The following is a 22,810-nucleotide window of genomic DNA, read 5'->3' on the forward strand; positions in this document are numbered from 1 at the left end:
GGCTAGATGAGACTGTGGGAGTGGTGAGCCCGGCCAGAGCCTCAGATGGAGGGCCTCAGAGAATCCAGAATCCACTGGGCTGGCAGTCTTTACCCTGGGTTGGGGGAGCCAGAGACCTCGCCATTAAAAGCGTACTCAATTATTCTATCTTGTGTGTAATTTGGCAAATTCTAGGCAAGTTCTAGATTTTTGTTGGTAGTTAAATAAGTGGAAATAATGGTTATTTAGAAGAAAGGGTAGCGGGTAGGGAAGATACTGGTCAAGGACAAAAATTCTAAGGACTTTGAGTTGTTTCCAACTAGGAAAGATTCTCCCACAAGCGCATTATGTATTATATCCTCTGGTGTGGATATTACATGATTGTCCTTGCTAGGCAGCATTTTAGTTAATTGCGATTTCTTTGTCTTGCTGTTAGGTTAATGTGCTCAAGCTCACGGGTATAGTGAAACAGCACGTAAAACAATTGATCAGCTTAAACTGGTTTTGCCTCCTTAAATAGGTTGCTGATTAATCAAACCTTGTGTTTTACAGAGACAGAACTGCACATCTCCAAGAAGCAACCCATGACCCCAGGATGACCCTGGAACCAAGATCTTCAGTCTGCAGAACTCAGAGAACAGAAATGTTGCCTGGAGAGCCCGTGACAATCCTTCAATTAAGGAAAACCTGGCCTCCAGCAGCATGAGTAGCTTATATGGACTAATTCAAGACTAGCCAATTAGCTTCCAAGTTTGAAATTACCCTGACCCCTTAAATTTCACCCAGACCGCTGGATTGAGGTGAGATTTGAGAGCCTTGTCTCCTGTGTTAGTCGGCCTTGCAGTAAAGCTCTTTTCTCAAAAACTGTTGCCATAGTGTTGGCTTCTGTGCACACAGGGCACTGAGCCCTTGTTCAGTAAGTTTTGGCAACCCAGGTGAGATTTAGGTCTTGTGACCGCCTGCCTGAGGCACTGTAGCCCCTGGCAGAGTGTGGGCCCTCAGCATCAACCTTGCGTAGCCACCTAGACTGAATTTGTCTAGAAGGTCAGCTCTTGGGTTCCTGCTTCCCTGCCATGGCACTCCAGGCTCCTCGGGCTACTTCCACTTTTGAGAAAAGAAACAGCTCCTGGATCAGACGTCTTTTGGGTGAGTAACCTTGTTAAAATGTGCCTGTACCTAAATTGTCTAATAATCTCATCGGAATTGTGGGTTAGAGTCCTGCCTGGGGGAGTTTTTTTTTTTGCTCGGGATAGAGTCCAGGTTAGAGTCCTAAGGCTAGGATCGTGGGCTAGAGTTCCACCCTAAGAGAGACAGTACAAAAGGTTACAGCTGCTGAGGTACTCAAAGGATTGGGTTAAAGTCCCAGGCCTTTGGATTTGTTTGCCTATGTTTGTTTAGGTCTGACTGTTATATCTGTTAGGATTGGCTAATGGGAGTTGGCTATTGGATGACTGTGGCAAAACTTTATTAAACCTGATTGATATTAATGAGGGTCCTCTGGCTCAGGAGATAAAAGACCTTGCTCCTGGACTGGAAACCTTGCTTTACAGGGTGATGGGGTTTTTCACCCATGCCTAAGATGATTGCCCAGAGGTGGTGTTACACATATATATTCCTTTTTTGTTTTTTTGTTGCTTTATTGGAGAATAGTTGATTTACAATGTTGTGTTAGTTTCAGGTGTACAGCAAAGTGAGTCAGTTATACATATACATATATTCGTTCATTTTCAGATTCTTTTCTCATACAGATTATCACAGAATATTGAGCAGAGTCCCCTGTGCTATACAGTAGGTCCTCGTTGGTTATCTGTCTTATATATAGTAGTGTGTATGTTAATCCCAAGCTCCTGATTTATCCATTCCCCCCCGCCCCACGTTTCCCCTTTGGTAACCATAAGTTTGTTTTCGATATCTGTAAGTCTGTTTCTGTTTTGTAAGTAAGTTCATTTGTGTCATTTTTAAAAATTAGATTCCACATATGAGTGATACATGATATTTGTCTTTCTGTCTGACTTATTTCACTTAGTGTGATAATCTCTAGGTTCGTCCACGTTGCTGCAGATGGCATTCTTTCTTTCTTTTTTTATGACTGAGTAATATTCCGTTTTATATATGTACCACGTAGTTTTTATCCATTCCTCTGTCGATGGACATTTAGGTTGCTTCCATGTCTTGGCTATTGCAAATAGTGCTGCAGTGAACATTGGGGTGTGTGTACCTTTGCAAATTATGGTTTTCTTTGGATATGCGCACAGGAGTGGGATTGCTGGATCACATGGTATTTTTTATTTTATTTTATTGGAGTATAGTTGATTTACAATGTGTTAGTTTTAGGTGTACAGTAAAGTGATTCAGTCACACATATACGTATATTCGTTCATTTTCAGATTCTTTTCTCATACAGATTATCACAGAATACTGAGCAGAGTCCCCTGTGCTATACAGTAGGTCCTCGTTGGTTATCTGTCTTATATATAGTAGTGGGCGTGTTAATCCCAAGCTCCTGATTTATCCATTCCCCCCCACCGCACGTTTCCCCTTTGGTAACCATAAGTTTGTTTTCGATATCTGTAAGTCTTTTTCTGTTTTGTAAATAAGTTCATTTGTGTCATTTTGTTTTTCAACACATTTTTTTAACATCTTTATTGGAGTATAATTGCTTTACAATGGTGTATTAGTTTCTGCTTTATAACAAAGTGAACCAACTATACATATACATATAGCCCCATATCTCTTCCCTCTTGCATGTCCCCTACATTGGCAGGCAGATTCTTAACCACTGCACCACCAGGGAAGTCCCGGAATAAAGTTTTTATCTCAAAAGGCAGTGTGATAGTATTGGCTTCTATGCATGTCAGGCAGTGAGCCCTTGCTGGGTAACACTAGTAAATGACAGGCCTGGGACTAGACTCCTGGTCTGAATTCCTCTAGATCTCACACTGTTATACTCCTCTTGGCCTAAAGCAGAGCTTGTATTCCTTGACACTCAAATGTATCTTGGGATAAAGATAAGGACTGTGTGGCTAAAGAACGGGATTGGAATCTATCCAAAGCATTGAAGAATACCTCAGTAAATGCCAGTTAGGAATAAGAAGGAGGAACAGGAATAAGGAGAAGAAACAGATGCTGCTCAGTGACAATAGGATCATCTCTATATGCAGTGTCACATAACCTCAATCAGGGGAAGCACAAAACCATCCTGGACAGCTCCTTTCCTTTAGAAGTATGCGTATATCTCAGACACTGTGGGTTGGGTTCTAGGTCACCGCAATAATGCGAATATTGCAATAAAGTAAATCGCACGAAATTTTGGGTTTCCCAGTGCTTATAAAAGTTGTTAATCCTATTGTACACGTACTAGACAGTGTCTAAAAAAAATGTACACATCTTAATTTAAAAATACAAAACAGTGGGCTTCCCTGGTGGCACAGTGGTTGAGAGTCCGCCTGCCAGTGCAGGGGACACGGGTTTGTGCCCCGGTCCGGGAAGATCCCACATGCCACGGAGCGGCTGGGCCTGTGAGCCATGGCTGCTGAGCCTGCGTGTACGGAGCCTGTGCTCTGCAATGGGAGAGGCCACAACAGTGAGAGTCCCGCGTACCGCAAAAAACAAACAAACAAAAAAACAAAAAACAAAAACAGTTACAAGAATAACAAAGGTAACTGAGCAGAGAACCATAAGAAAATAATGAAAAAGTTTAAAATATTTCAAGAATTAACAAAATGTGGCACAGGGACCCCACGTGAACACATGGTGTTGGGAAAACGGCACCCATTCACATGTTCAATGCACGGTAACCACAAACTTACAATTCATAATAAAACAGAATATCTGTGAAGCATGATTAAGTGAAATACGATAAAAAGAGGTATGCCTATAAATCAATTAAAACAAGTCACAGAAGAGGCTAATTCTGGCTATTGAAAAGGACAGATTAGCATTATTTTTCTCTGGGAGCCCACCCCTGTCCTGGGCCCCCTGCCTTATGTTGCATTTTCCCCATGTCACGTCAAGTCTGGGACATGAAACTACAAGGTTTGCATTAGGTACGCTGCTCAAGAGTTTGCAGGGATGTGGCATTCCCCAGGAACCTTTTAATCCAAGAGATAGACAAAAGGAACACCCCCCCCCCCCGAAATGAGTGAGGACCGGAGAGACAACCACGCCAAAATATAGGTCATTCAGAGACCTGCCCAAACGTGCTCTCAGACCTAGAATGCCCAGGCAGGGCATCCTCTCTTATAAGTCTCATAGTTTTCAGTGAGGTCAAAGTCTTGGTCTAAGAAGAACAGCCTCAGTTCAGTAGAGGGAGAAGCTCAGGTTGGAGGGTCAGGGAGGATCCGGTCCCGGGACTGGCCAGGAGTATGGTGGGGTCCCTGAGTGATGAAAGAGGTATCACTAGACCCACAAATGAGGGGGCTTTACAGACCCCTGCCCCCATTCTTAACCACGAGAGGCCCCAGGCAGAGCCATAGGGATGAGAAGCCTCCTCATTTCTGTCTGTCTGGTCTCGGCGAGGGAAGGGCTTTGTCTATCAGGATCAGGTCCCAGTTCTGCAAGGGAAGGGGTCTTGGCCATAACCAGACAAACCAGAGTCAAGGTAAGGACCTCAGTGCTAATGAGAGCGTCTCTCTCCCAAGGAGGGAGGCTCACAGGGTGGCGCCCTTCTTGTCAGGCAGAGATGGTCAGAGCAACGCCCTGCCTTCCCCACTAGGGACTCGGGGAGGTGAGGGCTTTGTTTGGAGGCTGAAGGACTCGGGACCACAGAGGGAGGGGTCACGGGCTCTAATAGATGGCCCGGAGAGACCCGCGAGTGGAGGATCATGGGACGGCTGACCTCTGAACGCCGGGATCCCATAAAGCCCTGCGCGTCCCGTCAGCCGTTGGAACCCCGCACGAGGCAGCCGCGGCCGGTAGTGGCTCCCACACTTCCGCTCCGGGGGCGGAGCCGGACGGTTGTTCACGGCGTTTGTTCGGCCAAGGGCGGATTCCCAGGACTGCTCTGCAGTCAAGGTGAGGACCTGAATGCGGACCCAAGGGATCCTTCCCCCCTCCCATAACAAAGGTTACCCCCACAAATCCCGCCTCTGTGATCGAAAGTGGAAGGTTCCTGAAAAACTGGTAGGCTGAGTTCTGCCTGGAAATTCTCAAGGGGGAAAGCCTTAATCTAAGAGAGAATTTCCTGATTCTGTAAATCAAGGAAACCTAGGCCCTAACTGAAGTCAAGGCGGGAGGTGGGGTGGGGGGCGGCAGGAGGGGCGGGGCCTGAGCGCTAATGAGGGAGTAGAGATGGCAACAAAGCTGCACCCATGCACTCAGTTCCCGGAGCCTCCAGGCCGGGGTGGTCATATATAGCAGGCCCAGACTTCCCCCCCACCCCCAGGAGCTCAAGGAGGTGAAACTTGTGGGCACAGTTCAGTAAAGGGAGGAGTCCCAGGCTCTGACAGATTCCAAGATGGGCACCCTGTATGTAGGACCTAGGGACCACCGGCTCCAGAACACTGGAGTACCACAGACCCCCGCCCCTGCTGTCAGCTGTCAGAGACCCTGAGTAGTTGTGGCCGGATGTGAGTCATCCTGATTTCGGCTTCAGAGGTTCCAGGAAGTGAGAACTTTCATCTGAGGGCCATGCCTCCGGCGGCCAAGAGAAAATTTCCAGTACTGGTCTGGAGTCAAGGTGAAGACTTTGAGTGGGGAGTGAGAGGTGCCACTCGGCCCATAACAAACTGCACTAAGTCTCGCTGCTGCTGTAGGCCCTGGGAAGCCCCAACAGAGCCATCAAACTGAGTTCTGCCTGAGATGTCTCGGGGCTGGGAGGGCCTAGGTCTAGGGAGTAGCTCCATCTTGCAGATGGAGGATACCTAGGTCCTAACTGAGGTGAAGGTGAGGGCCCTAAATACTGATGAGGGGGCCTCTCCCCATTTAGGGGTGGCATCACAAAGCAGCACCCCTACACTTGTGGGAGGCTCCAGCCAGGGGTAGTCATATATGTAGGACCCTGACTTCCCCCTCTAGGGACTCAGGGAATTGAGGACTTTGCTCTGAGGCTGGACTACCCAGGTTATTGGTGGGAGGAGTCCTAAGTCCTACACAGAGTTCGGGTCAGAGACCTGAGTGAGGACTAAGGTGAACACCGACTCTAAAATGTAGGGTCTCATAAATTCTGCCCGTGTTCTGAGTAGAAACCAAGAGTATCTGTCAAGCTGAAGCACTCTTCTCATTTGTCTGGAGAGTTCAGAGATGTGAGGGTGTTGGACTAATTGAATAGCCTCAATTCTGCAGAGGGAAGAAACCCAGGGCTTTATAGGAGTCAGGGTGAGGACCCTGAAAGAACAGTGATGATACCACTCACCCACAAACAGAGGAGACAACAGGGAGTGCCCCCCTGCTTGCTTGCAGCGATGGGTAGCCCAGGTATGGAAGTCAGGTGTGTGTGAGCCCTCCTTTCTTTTTTTTTTAATATCTTTATTGGGGTATAATTACTTTACAATGGTGTGTTAGTTTCTGCTTTATAACAAAGTGAATCAGTTATACATATACATATATTCCCATATCTCTTCCCTCTTGCGTCTCCCTCCCTCCCACCCTCCCTATCCCACCCCTCCAGGCGGTCACAAAGCACTGAGCGGATATCCCTGTGCTATGTGGCTGCTTCCCACCAGCTATCTACCTTACGTTTGGTAGTGTATATATGTCCATGCCTCTCTCTCGCTTTGTCACAGCTCACCCTTCCCCCTCCCCATATCCTCAAGTCCGTGCTCCAGTAGGTCTGTGTCTTTATTCCTGTCTTACCCCTAGGTTCTTCATGACATTTTTTTTTCTTAAATTCCATATATATGGGTTAGCATACGATATTTGTCTTTCTCTTTCTGACTTACTTCACTCTGTATGACAGACTCTAGGTCTATCCACCTCATTACAAATAGCTCAATTGCATTTCTTTTTATGGCTCAGTAATATTCCATTGTATATATGTGCCACATCTTCTTTATCCATTCATCCGATGATGGGCACTTAGGTTGTTTCCATCTCCGGGCTATTGTAAATAGAGCTGCAATGAACATTTTGGTACATGACTCTTTTTGAATTATGGTTTTCTCAGGGTATATGCCCAGTAGTGGGATTGCTGGGTCATATGGTAGTTCTATTTGTAGTTTTTTAAGGAACCTCCATACTGTTCTCCATAGTGGCTGTACCAATTCACATTCCCACCAGCAGTGCAGGAGTGTTCCCATTTCTCCACACCCTCTCCAGCATTTATTGTTTCTAGATTTTTTGATGATGGTCATTCTGACTGGTGTGAGATGATATCTCATTGTAGTTTTGATATGCATTTCTCTAATGATTAATGATGTTGAGCATTCTTTCATGTGTTTGTTGGCAGTCTGTATATCTTCTTTGGAGAAATGTCTATTTAGGTCTTCTGCCCATTTTTGGATTGGGTTGTTCGTGTTTTTGATATTGAGCTGCATGAGCTGCTTGTAAATTTTGGAAATTAATCCTTTGTCAGTTGCTTCATTTGCAAATACTTTCTCCCATTCTGAGGGTTGTCTTTTGGTCTTGTTTATGGTTTCCTTTGCTGCGTAAAAGCTTTGAAGTTTCATTAGGTCCCGTTTGTTTATTTTTGTTTTTATTTCCATTTCTCTAGGAGGCGGGTCAAAAAGGATCTTGCTGTGATTTATGTCATAGAGTGTTCTGCCTATGTTTTCCTCTAAGAGTTTGATAGTTTCTGGCCTTACATTTAGGTCTTTAATCCATTTTGAGCTTATTTTTGTGTATGGTGTTAGAGAGTGATCTAATCTCATACTTTTACATGTACCTGTCCAGTTTTCCCAGCACCATTTATTAAAGAGGCTGTCCTTTCTCCACTGTACATCCCTGCCTCCTTTATCAAAGATAAGGTGACCATATGTGCGTGGGTTTACCTCTGGGCTGTCTATCCTGTTCCATTGATCTATCTTTCTGTTTTTGTGCCAGTACCATACTGTCTTGATTACTGTAGCTTTGTAGTATAGTCTGAAGTCAGGGAGCCTGATTCCTCCAGCTCCGTTTTTCGTTCTCAAGATTACTTTGGCTGTTTGGGGTCTTTTGTGTTTCCATACAAATTGTGAAATTTTTTGTTCTAGTTCTGTGAAAAATGCCAGTGGTAGTTGGATAGGGATTGCATTGAATCTGTAGATTGCTTTGGGTAGTAGAGTCATTTTCACAATGTTGATTCTTCCAATCCAAGAACATGGTATATCTCTCCATCTATTTGTATCATCTTTAATTTCTCTCATCAGTGTCTTATAATTTTCTGAATACAGGTCTTGTGTCTCCTTAGGTAGGTTTATTCCTAGATATTTTATTCTTTTTGTGGCAATGGTAAATGGGAGTGTTTTCTTGATTTCACTTTCAGATTTTTCATCATTAGTGTATAGGAATGCCAGAGATTTCTGTGCATTAATTTTGTATCCTGCAACTTTACCAAATTCATTGATTAGCTCTAGTAGTTTTGTGGTAGCATCTTTAGGATTCTCTATGTATCGTATCATGTCATCTGCAGACAGTGACAGCTTTAGTTCTTCTTTTCCAATTTGGATTCCTTTTATTTCCTTTTCTTCTCTGTGGCTAAAACTTCCAAAATTATATTAAATAAGAGTGGTGAGAGTGGGCAACCTTGTCTTGTTCCTAATCTTAGTGGAAATGCTTTCAGTTTTTCACCATTGAGGTTGATGTTGGCTGTGGGTTTGTCATATATGGCCTTTATTATGTTGAGGAAAGTTCCCTCTATGCCTACTTTCTGCAGGGTTTTTATCATAAATGGGTGTTGAATTATGTCAAAAGCTTTCTCTGCATCTATTGAGATGATCATATGGTTTTTCTCCTTCAATTTGTTAATATGGTTTATCACATTGATTGATTTGCGTATATTGCAGAATCCTTGCATTCCTTGAATAAACCCCCCTTGATCATGGTGTGTGATCCTTTTAATGTGCTGTTGGATTCTGTTTGCTAGTATTTTGTTGAGGATTTTTGCATCTAGGTTCATCAGTGATATTGGCCTGTAGTTTTCTTTCTTTGTGACATCCTTGTCTGGTTTTGGTATCAAGGTGATGGTGGCCTCGTAAAATGAATTTGGGAGTGTTCCTCTCTCTGCTATATTTTGAAAGAGTTTGAGAAGGATAGGTGTTAGCTCTTCTCTAAATGTTTGATAGAATTCGCCTGTGAAGCCATCTGGTCCTGGGCTTTTGTTTGTTGGAAGATTTTTAATCATAGTTTCGATTTCACTGCTTGTGATTCGTCTGTTCATATTTTCTGTTTCTTCCTGATTCAGTCTTGGCAGGTTGTGCATTTCTACGAATTTGTCCATTTCTTCCAGGTTGTCCATCTTATTGGCATAGAGTTGCTTGTAGTAATCTCTGATGACCTTCTGTATTTCTGCAGTGTCAGTTGTTACTTCTCCTTTTTCATTTCTAATTCTGTTGATTTGAGTCTTCTCCCTTTTTTTCTTGATGAGTCCGGCTAATGGTTTATCAATTTTGTTTATCTTCTCAAAGAACCAGCTTTTAGTTTTATTGATCTTTGCTACTGTTTCCTTCATTTCTTTTTCATTTATTTCTGATCTGATTTTTATGATTTCTTTCCTTCTGATAACTTTGTGGTTTCTTTTTCTTCTTTCTGTAATTGCTTTAGGTGCAAGGTTAGGTTGTTTATTTGAGTTGTTTCCTGTTTCTTAAGGTGGGCTTGTATTGCTATAAACTTCCCTCTTAGAACTGCTTTTGCTCCATCCCATAGGTTTTGGGTCGTCGTGTCTCCATTGTCATTTGTTTCTAGGTATTTTTTTATTTCCTCTTTGATTTCTTCAGTGATCACTTTGTTATTAAGTAGTGTATTGTTTAGCCTCCATGTGTTTGTATTTTTTACAGATCTTTTCCTGTAATTGATATCTAGTCTCATGGCGTTGTGGTCGGAAAAGATACTTGATACAATTTCAATTTTCTTAAATTTACCAAGGCTTGGTTTGTGACCCAAGATATGATCTATCCTGGAGAATGTTCCATGAGCACTTGAGAAAAATGTGTATTCTGTTGTTTTTGGATGGAGTGTCCTATTAATATCAATTAAGTCCATCTTGTTTAATGTATCATTTAAAGCTTGTGTTTCCTTATTTATTTTCATTTTGGATGATCTGTCCATGGGTGAAAGTGGGGTATTAAAGTCCCCTACTATGAATGTGTTACTGTCAATTTCCCCTTTTAAGGCTGTTAGTATTTGCCTTATGTATTGAGGTGCTCTTATGTTGGGTGCATAAATATTTACAATTGTTACATCTTCTTCTTAGATCGATCCCTTGATCATTATGTAGTGTCCTTCTTTGTCTCTTCTAATAGTCTTTATTTTAAAGTCTATTTTGTCTGATATGAGAATTGCTACTCCAGCTTTCTTTTGGTTTCCATTTGCATGGAATATCTTTTTCCATCCCCTTACTTTCAGTCTGTATGTGTCTCTAGGTCTGAAGTGGGTCTCTTGTAGACAGCATATATATGGGTCTTGTTTTTGTATCCATTTAGCCAATCTGTGTCTTTTGGTGGGAGCACTTAGTCCATTTACATTTAAGGTAATTATCGATATGTATGTTCTTATTCCCATTTTCTAAATTGTTTTGGGCTCGTTATTGTAGGTCTTTTCCTTCTCTTGTGTTTCTTGCCTAGAGAAGTTTCTTTAGCATTTGTTGTAAAGCTGGTTTGGTGGTGCTGAACTCTCTCAGCTTTTGCTTGTCTGTAAAGGTTTTAATTTCTCCATCTAATCTGAATGAGATCCTTGCTGGGTAGAGTAATCTTGGTTGCAGGTTTTTCTCCTTCATCACTTTCAGTATGTCCTGCCACTCCCTTCTGGCTTACAGAGTTTCTGCTGAAAGATCAGCTGTTAACCGTATGGGGATTCCCTTGTGTGTTATTTGTTGTTTTTCCCTTGCTGCTTTTAATATGCTTTCTTTGTATTTAATTTTTGACAGTTTGATTAATATGTGTCTTGGCATATTTCTCCTTGGATTTATCCTGTATGGGACTCTCTGTGCTTCCTGGACTTGATTAACTATTTCCTTTCCCATATTAGGGAAGTTTTCAACTATAATCTCTTCAAATATTTACTCCGTCCCTTTCTTTTTCTCTTCTTCTTCTGGAACCCCTATAATTCGAATGTTGGTGCATTTAATGTTGTCCCAGAGGTCTCTGAGAGTGTCCTCAGTTCTTTCCATTCTTTTTTCTTTATTCTGCTCTGCAGTAGTTATTTCCACTATTTTATCTTCCAGGTCACTTATCCGTTCTTCTGCCTCAGTTATTCTGCTATTGATCCCATCTAGAGTCTTTTTCATTTCATTTATTGTGTTGTTCATCATTGTTTGTTTCATCTTTAGTTCTTCTAGGTCCTTGTTAAATGTTTCTTGCATTTTGTCCATTCTATTTCCAAGATTTTGGATCATCTTTACTATCATTATTGTGAATTCTTTTTCAGGTAGACTGCCTATTTCCTCTTCACTTGTTCGGTCTGGTGCATTTTTATCTTGCTCCTTCATCTGCTGTGTGTTTTTCTGTCTTCTCATTTTGCTTATCTTTCTGTGTTTGGGGTCTCCTTTTTGCAGGCTGCAGGTTCGTAGTTCCTGTTGTTTTTGATGTCTGTCCCCAGTGGCTAAGGTTGGTTCAGTGGGTTGTGTAGGCTTCCTGGTGGAGGGGACTAGTGTCTGTGTTCTGGTGTATGAGCCTGGAACTTGTCTTTCTGGTGGGCAGGTCCACGTCTGGTGATGTGTTTTGGGGTGTCTTTGGCCTTATTATGATTTTAGGCAGCCTCTCTGCCAATGGGTGGGCTTGTGTACCTTTTTTGCTAGTTGTTTGGCATAGGGTGTCCAGCACTGTAGCTTGCTGGTCATTGAGTGAAGCTGGGTGCTGGTGTTGAGATGGAGATCTCCGGGAGATTTTTCCCCGTTTGATATTATGTGGAGCCTGGAGGTCTCTTCTTGACCAGTGTCCTGAAGTTGGCTCTCCCACCTCAGAGGCACAGCACTGACTCCTGGCCGCAGCACCAAGAGCCTTTCATTCGCACGGCTCCTCAGTTTGGGATGATTCGTTGCCTATTCAGGTATTCCTCAGATGCAGGGTACATCAAGTTGATTGTGGAGATTTAATCCGCTGCTCCTGAGGCTGCTGGGAGAGATTTCCCTTTCTCTTCTTTGTTTGCACAGCTCCCGGGTTTCCCCTCCTTTATTTCTGATGGTATCAGATTGGTGAGAGCCAAGGCAAGGACCCTGAATGAGGACTGAGGACCCCAAGGAGCCCAGGACAGAGTCCCATAGCGCTGTCAGCTGTGGGTGCCCCCTGGCAGGGGTGCTAGGCTGAGGTGCCCCTTCACTTCTTCTTAAGGTATCCCAGGAAGATGAGGATCTGGGTCTGAGGTATAAATTTAGAGCAGCACAGAGGAGGGGGCCCAGGCCCTGCCCAAAGTTGATATGATGGTCCTGCATATGAACTGAGGGGACCCCAATGCTCCAGAGTAGAGGGGGCTCCACAAGGACTAGATAATTGCCCACTGCTGCTCTCAGCCCCAATAAGCACCAGGCAGGGCTGGCAGGCTGCAGCCTGAGGCTCACTTTAATTATTTCCACAGGGTTCTTAGAGGACAGGGTGATCAGAACAGGAGTCCTGTGTGTTCGTAGAGCAGGGCCCACATGGAAACCTGAAGAGCGGCCCTCTTAAAGGCAGGGTGGTACCTCCCTGCTGTAGGCACTCACTCCCTCTCATCCTCTCGCATCTCTGCCAGATCACCCCGCTGTCCTACCTGCGCTCCTGCCTTTTGTCCCTGACCACAGTCACCATGCCTCGGGGGCGGAAGAGTAAGCTCCGCACCCGTGAGAGACGCCGCCAGGCCCAAAGTGGGACCCAGCGTCTGACGGGTGCTCAGGCCACTGCAGCTGAGGAGGAAGCTGCCTCGTCTTCATGTCCTTCTCTTGGGGTTACTACTCGGAGAAAGCCGGGTGCTAAGTCACGTAGCACTCTCAAGAGTCCTCAGAGGGCCCTAGCCACCACCACTAATCCTGCAGGTGTTTCTCCCGCAAGATCAAACAAAGGAGCCAAAGGCCAAATGAAGAAAAGGCACAGTTCCTCTCAGGCCCCCGTCTCCGCCGTGCGGTCTCGAAAAGGCCCTCTAAGGAGGACAGCGAGTGTGTTGGTGCAGTTCCTGGTGCACATGTATAAAATGAAAAAGCCTGTTAGGAAAGCACATATGCTGAAGTTTATCGCTAAGAAGTACCAAAATCGATTCCCTGAGATCCTCAGAAGAGCTTCCTTCAGCATGGAGATGCTATTTGGTGTTGACTTAAAGGAGGTCGACCGTACCAAGCATACTTATACCTTTGTCAGCAAAATGGCTCTCCCCAACGATGGGACCATGAGCCGTGGCAGCGGGTTACCCAAGACCGGTCTCCTGATGTACATTCTGGCTGTGATCCTCATGAAGGGCAGCTGCGCCACAGAGGAGAATATCTGGGAATTCCTGAATAAGATGAGAGTCTATGCTGGGAAGAGGCACTTCATATTTGGGGAGCCCAAGAAGCTCATCACCCAAGATTGGGTGAAGCTGAAGTATTTGGAATACCGGCAAGTGGCCAACAGTGATCCAGCGCGCTACGAGTTCCTGTGGGGCCCGAGAGCCCATGCCGAAACCAGCAAGATGAAAGTCCTGGAGTTCCTGGCCAAGGTCAATCACACCGTCCCCAGTGCCTTCCAGTCTTGGTATGAAGAGGCTTTGAAAGATGAGGAAGAGAGAGCCCAAGCCAGTGGATGTTCCAGTGTTCTGTCCAGCTCCTCCCACACAGAATCTGAGGCAAATTCTGCACTTTGTGGCTGAAGAGAGCATTCAATATTTCAAGTAGTGTAGGGCTGGGTGTGACAGAGGGAACACTGTATAATACCTTTGTGTTCCTGTTCTGTATGGGGAATTTGGAAATACGTCTTTGTTTTTTGCTGTTTTTCAAACGTTACTCCTAAATGAAATTTTATTTAGCGTTAGAATGTAAGTTTATGAATTACATCAGTCATACTTACTGTTGTTTATCAGGTTTAAGAATAAGAGTTTTGCTGTTTTGTAAAACATATTGGGAAAACTTCCATCTTATTTAGTAATTTGGTGGAAGATAACATGGCATTGCAATATGCAATTCCTTGAAAATGTGAAAAAGTTAAGTATAGTATAGTATACTGTATGTAGTATAGTATAGGAAAAGTAAGATGGTCAATATTTGGTTTACTAATTCCTTTTACTCTGTTTTATAAAATTAGAAATAACAGTATGTGCTTGGCTCATTCAAAAATGTAGAATTAAATCATAATAAATTAGACCTCATGCTCACAGGCTCGTTTATTCCCCAAACATTAATTGAGCATCTGCTCTTAGAAGGCTCCTTGCTAGTACTGTGAGAGCTGAGAAGAAGGAGACCTAGCCACTGACCATAAAATTATAGAGCCGAGAAGCAGCTATCATATAAAGAAAATGGTGATGTATACTCTAAGACCAAAAGGTCAAATGAAAAGACAGGATAAGAAAGGAGAAGGGGTGGTTTCACATGATAGCAGTCGAATGTAAATTCCCTGATGCAAGGCAGTGGTGGGCCTTGGGAAAAATGTAAGTCCTTCAGTGGGAGGTAATTATAAGTTAGGTGTGTGGTGGGCTAGATGAGACTGATAATTTTGAGCAGGGGCCAGATCCTCAGATGGTGGGCCGTACAGTTGAAAGACAAAGCCTGGAATGGGAAACTGCCCTTAGCAGTTACAGGCACACTTCATTTTGTTGCACTTTGCTTTATTGTATTTCACAGATAGTGCTTTTTCTTTTCTTTTTTTAACAAATTGAAGGTTTGTGTCAACCTTGCTTCCAGCACGTCTTTCAGCGCCATTTTTCCAACAAGGTATTCTCACGTCGTGTCTCTGTGTCACATTTTGGTAATTCTCACAATATTTCACACCTTCCACCAGCAAAAAGATGGACTCGCTGAAGGCTCAGATGATGGTTAGCATTTTTTAGCAGAAAGGTATTTTTTAATTAAGGTATGTACATTGTTCCTTGACATAATGCTATTGCACGCTTAATAGGCTGCAGTATAGTGTAAACATAAATTTTATAAGAGCACTGGGAAACCAAAAAATTCTTGTGACTCACTTTATTGTACTATTCACTTTATTTTGGGGGTCTGGAACCAAACCTGCAATATCTTCGAGGTCTCCTTGTACTTTGGGGTTGTGGGTAAATCAGAGAGAAATCACCTGAGGCAGGAATAGAATGTGTACTGTGCTCTTGTCCCAGTGCAGGTGAACACTATGCAAATTAGATGTTTTATTCACGCTGTCATGTCTCCAGGGAGTTTCTGAGAAATAAGGGTGGTACTCCCCTGAGGGGTGGGGGTGCCCAGAAGCCACTGGACTGTCACTCTTTGCCCTAGTTGGGGGAGCCAGAGCCCACTCCACGAAAAAAAGTCATTCAAATTAAGTTATCTTGATTGTAATTTGGCAAACTCTAGGCAAGGAATAGATATTCGTGGGTGGTTAAATGAATGAAAGTGGGAGTGGTTTATAAAGAAGGGCAGCTGAGAGGGAGGTAAGTTTTAGGTCCGTGAAACATTTTAGAGCTTCGTGTTGCATCTACTGAGGAAGTCTACCTCATGTTGACCTTGAATGACATACTCTTAACAGGGAAATACTAGTTTTCCTTGTTAAGCAGGATTTTGCCTGATAGGGGTTTCTTTGCCCTAGAGCCCTGCTTATTCTCTGGCATCTCCTGGATTGAAAGTTAAATCTCAGTGTAGTGGGTTGAAACTCCAGGGGACAAATTAATCTTAGTAAGAACTGGCATCCTTGAAAGTCTCAGTACCGGCCAGGCAATGGGCCAGGCACTTCACAGGCATTATATAAATTCTATCAGTCCCCAAGACAGAGCTTCTCAAACCCATTTCACAGATGAAAAGACCGAGGCTCACAGAGTTTGGTAATGTGTTCAATTTCACACAGCTGTTAAGTGACAGTGTTGGAACTAGACTCCTGGCCTAACTAAGTCTGACGCCCACACTTTTCCATTCCTCCCAGCCCGAGGCCAACTTTGTGTTCCTTAATTCACCTTACTTCTCACTCACTACAAAATATATCTCAGGTGATAAAAAGGAGGACTCTGTGCCCAAAACACTGGATGGGAATACATAAGCACAGCAATAAGCGTCTCAAAATAGTTGAAAAGGGTGAAGAAAGCAGAGGAAGATATTTAGTGACAGTATGATCATCTACATATCCAAAGTCAGATAACCTCAAAAGATCTGGGGCTCAGAAAATCATGCTGGACAGCCCTTCGCATTTGGAAGTTAAATCTATTCAAAGAGAAGTTACATAAAAGGCTAAGTCTTGCTGGTAAAGAGAAGGGAAAAACCAATGTATTTTTTTTCTTTGACAGCACATCCATCCTGCCTTGCGTTACAACTTCCCTACTTCACATCACTCCTGGGACGGAGACCCAGTCTCTGAAGGGTTTGCAATAGGGAAACCGGTCAAGAGTTTGCAGGGATGGGCCCTTTCCCAGGAAGCCTTTAATCAAGAAACAGGAGCCCCGATGAAGGGCCCCTTACAGGTGGCCTGGGGAGAGCAACATGCCAGGCAAAGTTGTCAGCCTGAGCATGCCCTCACTTACTCTTCAGGGTTCTCAGGGACTTGTGAGTCCTACCTAGGAGGATGAGCTCAGGTCAGTAGAGGGAGGAGTCCCAGTCTCTGCCACATGTGGTGGTGAGGACCCTGAATGAGGAATGAAGGAAGCACACCCGCCACCCCTGAACAGTGTGTCCCATGGACTCCTGACCCTGCCGTCAGCCCTCAGAGTCCCCAGACAGCCTTGGCAAGATGTGGCTGAACCTGATTTCCACGTAAGAGGTTGAGAAAGTGAAGACTTTGGCCTGAGGTTGGCCAACTCAGGTCAGTAGAGATAGGATTTCCAAGGTGCGCCAGGAGGAAGGTGAGCACCCTGAAGAGTTCAGGGCCCACCAAACCCATATCAGCGGAGACCTCACAGAATCCTCCCTGTTGCCGTGACAGATCCTGGTGTAAATGTCAGGAAGAGACGGCCTCATATCCTTCTCGGGGATCACAGAAAAGTGCGGAACTTGGTTTGAGGGGGAGGTCCCAGGGCAGCAGAGGGGGGAATCTTAGGCCTTCACGTGAGTCAGATTTAGGGTACTGAGTTAGAACCCTGAGTGGGATCACCATCATATGGTCTCAACCTGCCTGATACAGTTGTCACTCATGGCATGGCAGGTGTGGCCAAGTAAGGCCACCCTCACCTCCTCCTATTGGATCTCAGGGAAATAAGAGCCTTTCTCTGAAGAAATGTCCTCAGGTCGAGAAAGAGGGGAGCCTCAGGCCCTGCCAGGAGTCAAATCAAGGAAACTGAGTGAGGACTGAGAGGCCCACCCACTCTTGCATAGAGGGGAAAACTGGCCCTGCACCTGCACTCAAGACTTAAATCCCCAGGGAAGGGTGTGAGGCTGAGCAACAACCACCACCCCCCATCAGTTTTTTTTAGTTCACTTTATTTTTTTTTAAAGCAGTTTTAGGTTCACAACAAAATGGAGCAGAAAGTACAAGGAGTTCCCATGTACCCTCTTCCCCGACACAGCTCACACCTCCCCCACTATCAACATCCCCCATCAGAGTGGGCCGTTTGCTACGATCTATGAAGCTACATTGACACATCATTAGCACACAAAGTCCAGAGTTACATTAGGCTTCATTCTTGGTGTTGTACACTTTGTGGGTTCCGACGAACGTATGATGACTTGTATCTACCATTATAGTGTTATACAGAGTAATTTCACTACCCTAAAAATTCTCTGTGCTCTATTCATCCCTCCCTGCCCCCAACCCCTGGCAACCACTGGTCTTTTTGCTTTTTCTATGGTTTTGCCTTTTTCCAGGATGTCATGTAGTTGGAATCATGTAGCATGTAGCCTTTTAAGATTAGTTTCTTTCACTTAGTAATACACATCTAAGGTTCCTCCATGTCTTTTCATGGTTTGATATTTATTTCTAGCACTGAACAGTATTCCATTATTTATCCATTTACCTGCTGAAGGACACCTTTGTTGCTTTTAAGTTTTGGCAATTATGAGTAAAGCTGCTATAAACATCGGTGTGCAGGTTTTTGTGTGGATGTAAGTTTCCAACTCATTTTGGTAAATACCAAGGAGCATGATTACTAGATTGTATGGTAAGAGTATGTTTAGTTGTTTTTTTTAAAAAAAGAAAACAATTTATTGAGGTAGGATGGACATACAAAAACCGTACGTATTTAATGTATACAAATTGATGAGTTCGGAGATAAGTATCCACTTGTGAAACTATCAGTCACCGCAGTTTATGCCATAAACATATCTATGACCTCCAAATGTTTCCTCCCACCCTTTTTATTTTGTGTGTGTGATAAGAACACTTACCATAAGATTTAACCTGTTAGAAAGTGTACAATATAGTATTCTTACCTGTAAACTCTATGCTGTATAGTAGATCCCTAGGATTTACCTTGCATAACTGAAACTTTGTAACTTTTGATTAAAACCTTCTCATTTTCCCCATCTCCATAGCCCCTGGCAACCACCACTCTACTCTCTGCTTCTCTGACTTTGACTATTTTAGATTCCTCATATAAATGACGTCATGTAGTATTTGTCCTTCTGTGTCTGGCTTATTTCACTGGAACATAATGTTCTCTAGATTTGTTCACGCTGTCATAGCTGGAGAAGTTTTAGCTTCTTTTTAAAGCTGAATGATATTCCATTGTATGTATACTTTACACTTTATCCATTCATCCATCGGTGGACATTTAGGTTGCTTCCATAGCTTGGCTATTAGGAATAATGCTGCAATGAACATGGGAATGCAGATATCTCTTCAAGGTCCTGATTCCAATTCCTTTGGATAGTAGTGGGATTGCCGATAATATCATATGTTATTTTTGATTTTTTGTTTTGTTTTTTTTTGCGGTACGCGGGCCTCTCACTGCTGCGGCCTCTCCCGCTGCGGAGCACAGGCTCCGGACGCGCAGGCTCAGCGGCCATGGCTCACGGGCCCAGCCGCTCCGCGGCACATGGGATCCTCCCGGACCCGGGCACGAAGCCACGTCCCCCGCATCGGCAGGCGGACTCTCAACCACTGCACCACCAGGGAAGCCCTATTTTTGATTTTTTGAGGAGCCTCCATACTGTTTCCCATAGTGGCTGGACCAATTTACATTCCCACCAACAGTATAGAATATGTTTAGTTTACTGAGAAGCTTGCAAACTGGCTTCCAAAGTGGCTATACCATTTGCATCACCACCAACAATGAAAGCGTTCTTGTTGAATCCCATCCTCACCAGCATTTGGTGCTGTCAGTCCTCTGGATTTTGGCACGTAGTGGTTTCTGGTTGTAATTTTAATTTGCAGTTCCCTAATGGTACATGATGGTGAGCATCTTTTCATATGCTTGTTTGCCATCTGTATATCTTCCTTAGTGAGGTATCTGTTCATATCTTTTGTCCATTTTTTTAATCGGGTTGTTAGTTTCCTTCTTATTGAATTTTAAGAGTTCTTTGTATATTTTGGATAAAAGCCTTCATCAGATCTGTCTTTTGCAAATATTTCCTCTGAGACTGTAGCTCATCTTCTTGTTCTCTTGATGGTGTATTTTTGCAGATTAGAAGTTTAAGGGAATGAAATCTAGCTTATCAATTATTTCTTTCATGGATCCCCATCCCATTTTTTATGAGTTCTGGAAGGAGGTGAGATCCTTGGTCTGAAGGTCCAGCCCTCAGTCAGCAAAAGGAAGAGTCCATGACCCTGTGCGGTATCCAAGTGAGGACTCCAAATGATGACTTAGGATCTAACAAGCTCAGGACAGAGAGGTACCCACAGAGCTTTAACTACTGGGTTCCCCCTGATAAGAGTGGTGGGCTGAGGTGCCCCTCTCACTTCCTTCTTGTGGGTCCCGGAGAGCTTTGGGGTGTCACCTTTAGAGTAACAGAGAGGGGAGTTTCCAGGCCTTGCCAAGAGCTGTCATGATAATCCTGAAGCTAAACATAGAAGACCCCCTACACTGAAAAACACAAGTGGCCCCACTATCAACCATGCTGTCACCCTAGTCACTAAAACACAGGGCAGGCAGGCTGCAGCCTAAGGCTCACCGTTTCTCCACTGGGTTCTCAGGGACAGGTTGACCGGGAGAACAAGAGCCCTGCAGAGTCCTAGGGCAGTGCCCTCAAGGAAACCTGCAGAGATGGACTTGGTTAAAGCTTGTGTGGAATCTCCCTGCTGAGGGTCCTCACATCATCTCATTCCCCCTCCTCCAAGTGCGGGCATCACCCACACTCCCGCCTGCTGTTCCTGATCACACTCATCATTCCCTAGGGTCACAAGAGTAAACTCAGTGCTCGTGAGAAATGCCAGCATGCCCGGGGTGAGACCCAGGATCTCCAGGGTGCTCAAACCACTGAGCAGGGAAGAGTCCCCCTTCTCTTCCTCTCCTGTTTTGGGAATGTTTCCTTGGACTCCCCGGTGGCTGGCATTCCTAGGAGCCTCAGAGATCCACATCCACCATCGTTACTTCTCAGCTATTTCATGCACAATGTCTGAAAAAGATGTCAAGAGCCAAGATGAGAAAGTGCACGTCGCTCTAAAGCCTCAGCCTCCACTGAGAGCTTACGGAAGGACCTTCTAACCATGAAGGCAGGGATGTTGATGCAATTCCTACTGCAGAAATATAAAAGAGCCCATCATGAAGGTAGACATTCTGAAGGTTGTCAACAAAATGTACAGGGAACAATTCCCTGAGATCCTAAGGAGAGCCACTGAGCACATGGAACTGGTCTGCGGCCTTGACTTGAAGGAAGTCAAGCCGAGTGGTGATTCCTATGCCCTTGTCAGCAAGCTAGATCTCACCGATGATGGGCGTCGGAGCAGTGGCGGGCGGTTTCGGAAGAATGGGCCCCTGATGCCTCTCCTCGGTGTGATCTTCTTGCATGGCGACCACGCCTCTGAGGAGGAGATCTGGGAATTCCTGAATATTTGGGGTGTTTTTGATGGAAAGAGGCACTTCATCTTGGTGGAGCCCAGGAAGCTTATCACAGAAGATTTGGTGCAGGAAAATACCTGGTGTATCCATCAGATGCGCGACAGCGATCAAGAGCCCAAGCTGAAACCAGCAAGATGAAAGTCCTGGAGTTTTTGGCCAAGGTTGATGATAGGGTCCCCAGTGCCTTCCCATCCTGGTATGAAGAGGCTTTGAGAGATGAGGGAGAGAGAGCCCGAGCCAGGGCTGCAGCCAGGGCTGGCACTACTGCCACGGCCAGTGCACATTCCAGGGCCACATCCAGTCGCTCCTGTCACCCCTAGTGAGGTAGAGGCCGATTCTTCACTTTGTGGTTGGTAAAGCCTGTTAACCCGTGTTCCTGATATGCATAAATTCCTGTTGGCTTATTTTTTTGGTAATTTTCAAGTGATCTTCTTTTCAAAAGAAAGTTTATTTAGATTCAGAACAAGCTTATGAATGACATGGGCACACACTTATTGCTCTTTATCAGATTTAGAAGTAAGAATTTTGTTTTTTGAAATACAAATTGAAAATTTTTAAATCATCGATGTGATCCAGAGCAAGACTGCATGGAATTGGAATAGGGATATCCTTGGTAATGTGAAAGAACTCCACAGTAAAATAGGATAAGAAGATAGAGAAAACAAATTAAAATTGTTCACCTATGGGTTTGGCGTACTCCATTCAGTCTTTCTTTTCCAAAATTTAAAAGATATACACCTTTTAAAGTTAGGAAAAGATATATACCTTTTGAATTTAGGATGTGCTTAAATTATTCAAGAAAATATGATTTTATGGGACTGTAAATTGATGCAGCCACTATGGAAAACAGTATAGAGGTTCATGAAAAAATTGAAAATAGAACTACCGTGCGATCCAGCAATTCCACTCCTGGAAATTTATCTGAAGGAAAAGAAAACAACAACTTTTTTGAAAAGATATCTGCACCCCCCCCCCATATTCATTTATTTACCATAACCAAGACATGAAAACAACGTCCGTAAGTGTTCATTGATGGATGAATGGATAAAGAAAATGTGATACACACACACTCACACACACAGTCATACTCTCACTCTCCCTCGGATATTATTCAGCCATTTAAAAAAAAAAAAAGGAAATCCTGCCATTTGCAATAACACAGAGAGACACACAAAGACAAATACTATATGATCTCACTTATATGTGGAAATTAAAAAAAAAAAAAACACCCAGAGAACAGATTGGTGGTTGCCACAGGTGTGGGGTGGAGGATGGATGAAATGGGTGTAAATGGCCAAACGGTACAAACCATTTACAAAATAAAGAAGTCCTGGGGATGTAATGTACAGCATGGTGACTATAGTTAATAATACTGTATTGTATATTTGAAAGTTGTTAAGAGAGTAGATCTTTTTTAATTGAGGTATAGTTGATGTACAATATTTTATAAGTTTCATGTACACAACAGAGTGATTCACAATTATTAAAGTTATATTCCATTTACAGTTATTATAAAATATTGGCTATATACCGTTTGTTGTGCAATATATCCTTGTAGCTTTTTAATTTTTATTTAATTTTTATTTTTTTGCAGTCTGCCGGCCTCTCACTGTTGTGGCCTCCCCTGTTGCGGAGCACAGGCTCCAGACGCACAGGCTCAGCGGCCATGGCTCACGGGCCTAGGCGCTCCGCGGCATGTGGGATCTTCCCGGACCGGGGCACG

At 44.0% G+C, this 22,810-nt stretch overlaps 1 protein-coding gene and 1 pseudogene across 1 annotated transcript; both read left to right on the plus strand.

The window, feature by feature from the left end:
- The first annotated feature begins 12,828 nt into the window (after positions 1–12,828).
- On the plus strand, positions 12,829–14,238 carry LOC101286089 (melanoma-associated antigen B3). The gene has a single exon (XM_004285509.3). It carries the CDS (start codon positions 12,829–12,831, stop codon positions 13,858–13,860), a length of 1,032 nt encoding a protein of 343 aa, XP_004285557.2. The 3' UTR covers positions 13,861–14,238.
- Positions 14,239–19,850: 5,612 nt separating this feature from the next.
- Positions 19,851–21,407, plus strand: LOC125963106 (melanoma-associated antigen B4-like; annotated as a pseudogene).
- Positions 21,408–22,810: the final 1,403 nt, after the last annotated feature.

The sequence above is a fragment of the Orcinus orca genome, chromosome X (assembly GCF_937001465.1).
Source record: "Orcinus orca chromosome X, mOrcOrc1.1, whole genome shotgun sequence".
NCBI lineage: Eukaryota > Metazoa > Chordata > Mammalia > Artiodactyla > Delphinidae > Orcinus > Orcinus orca.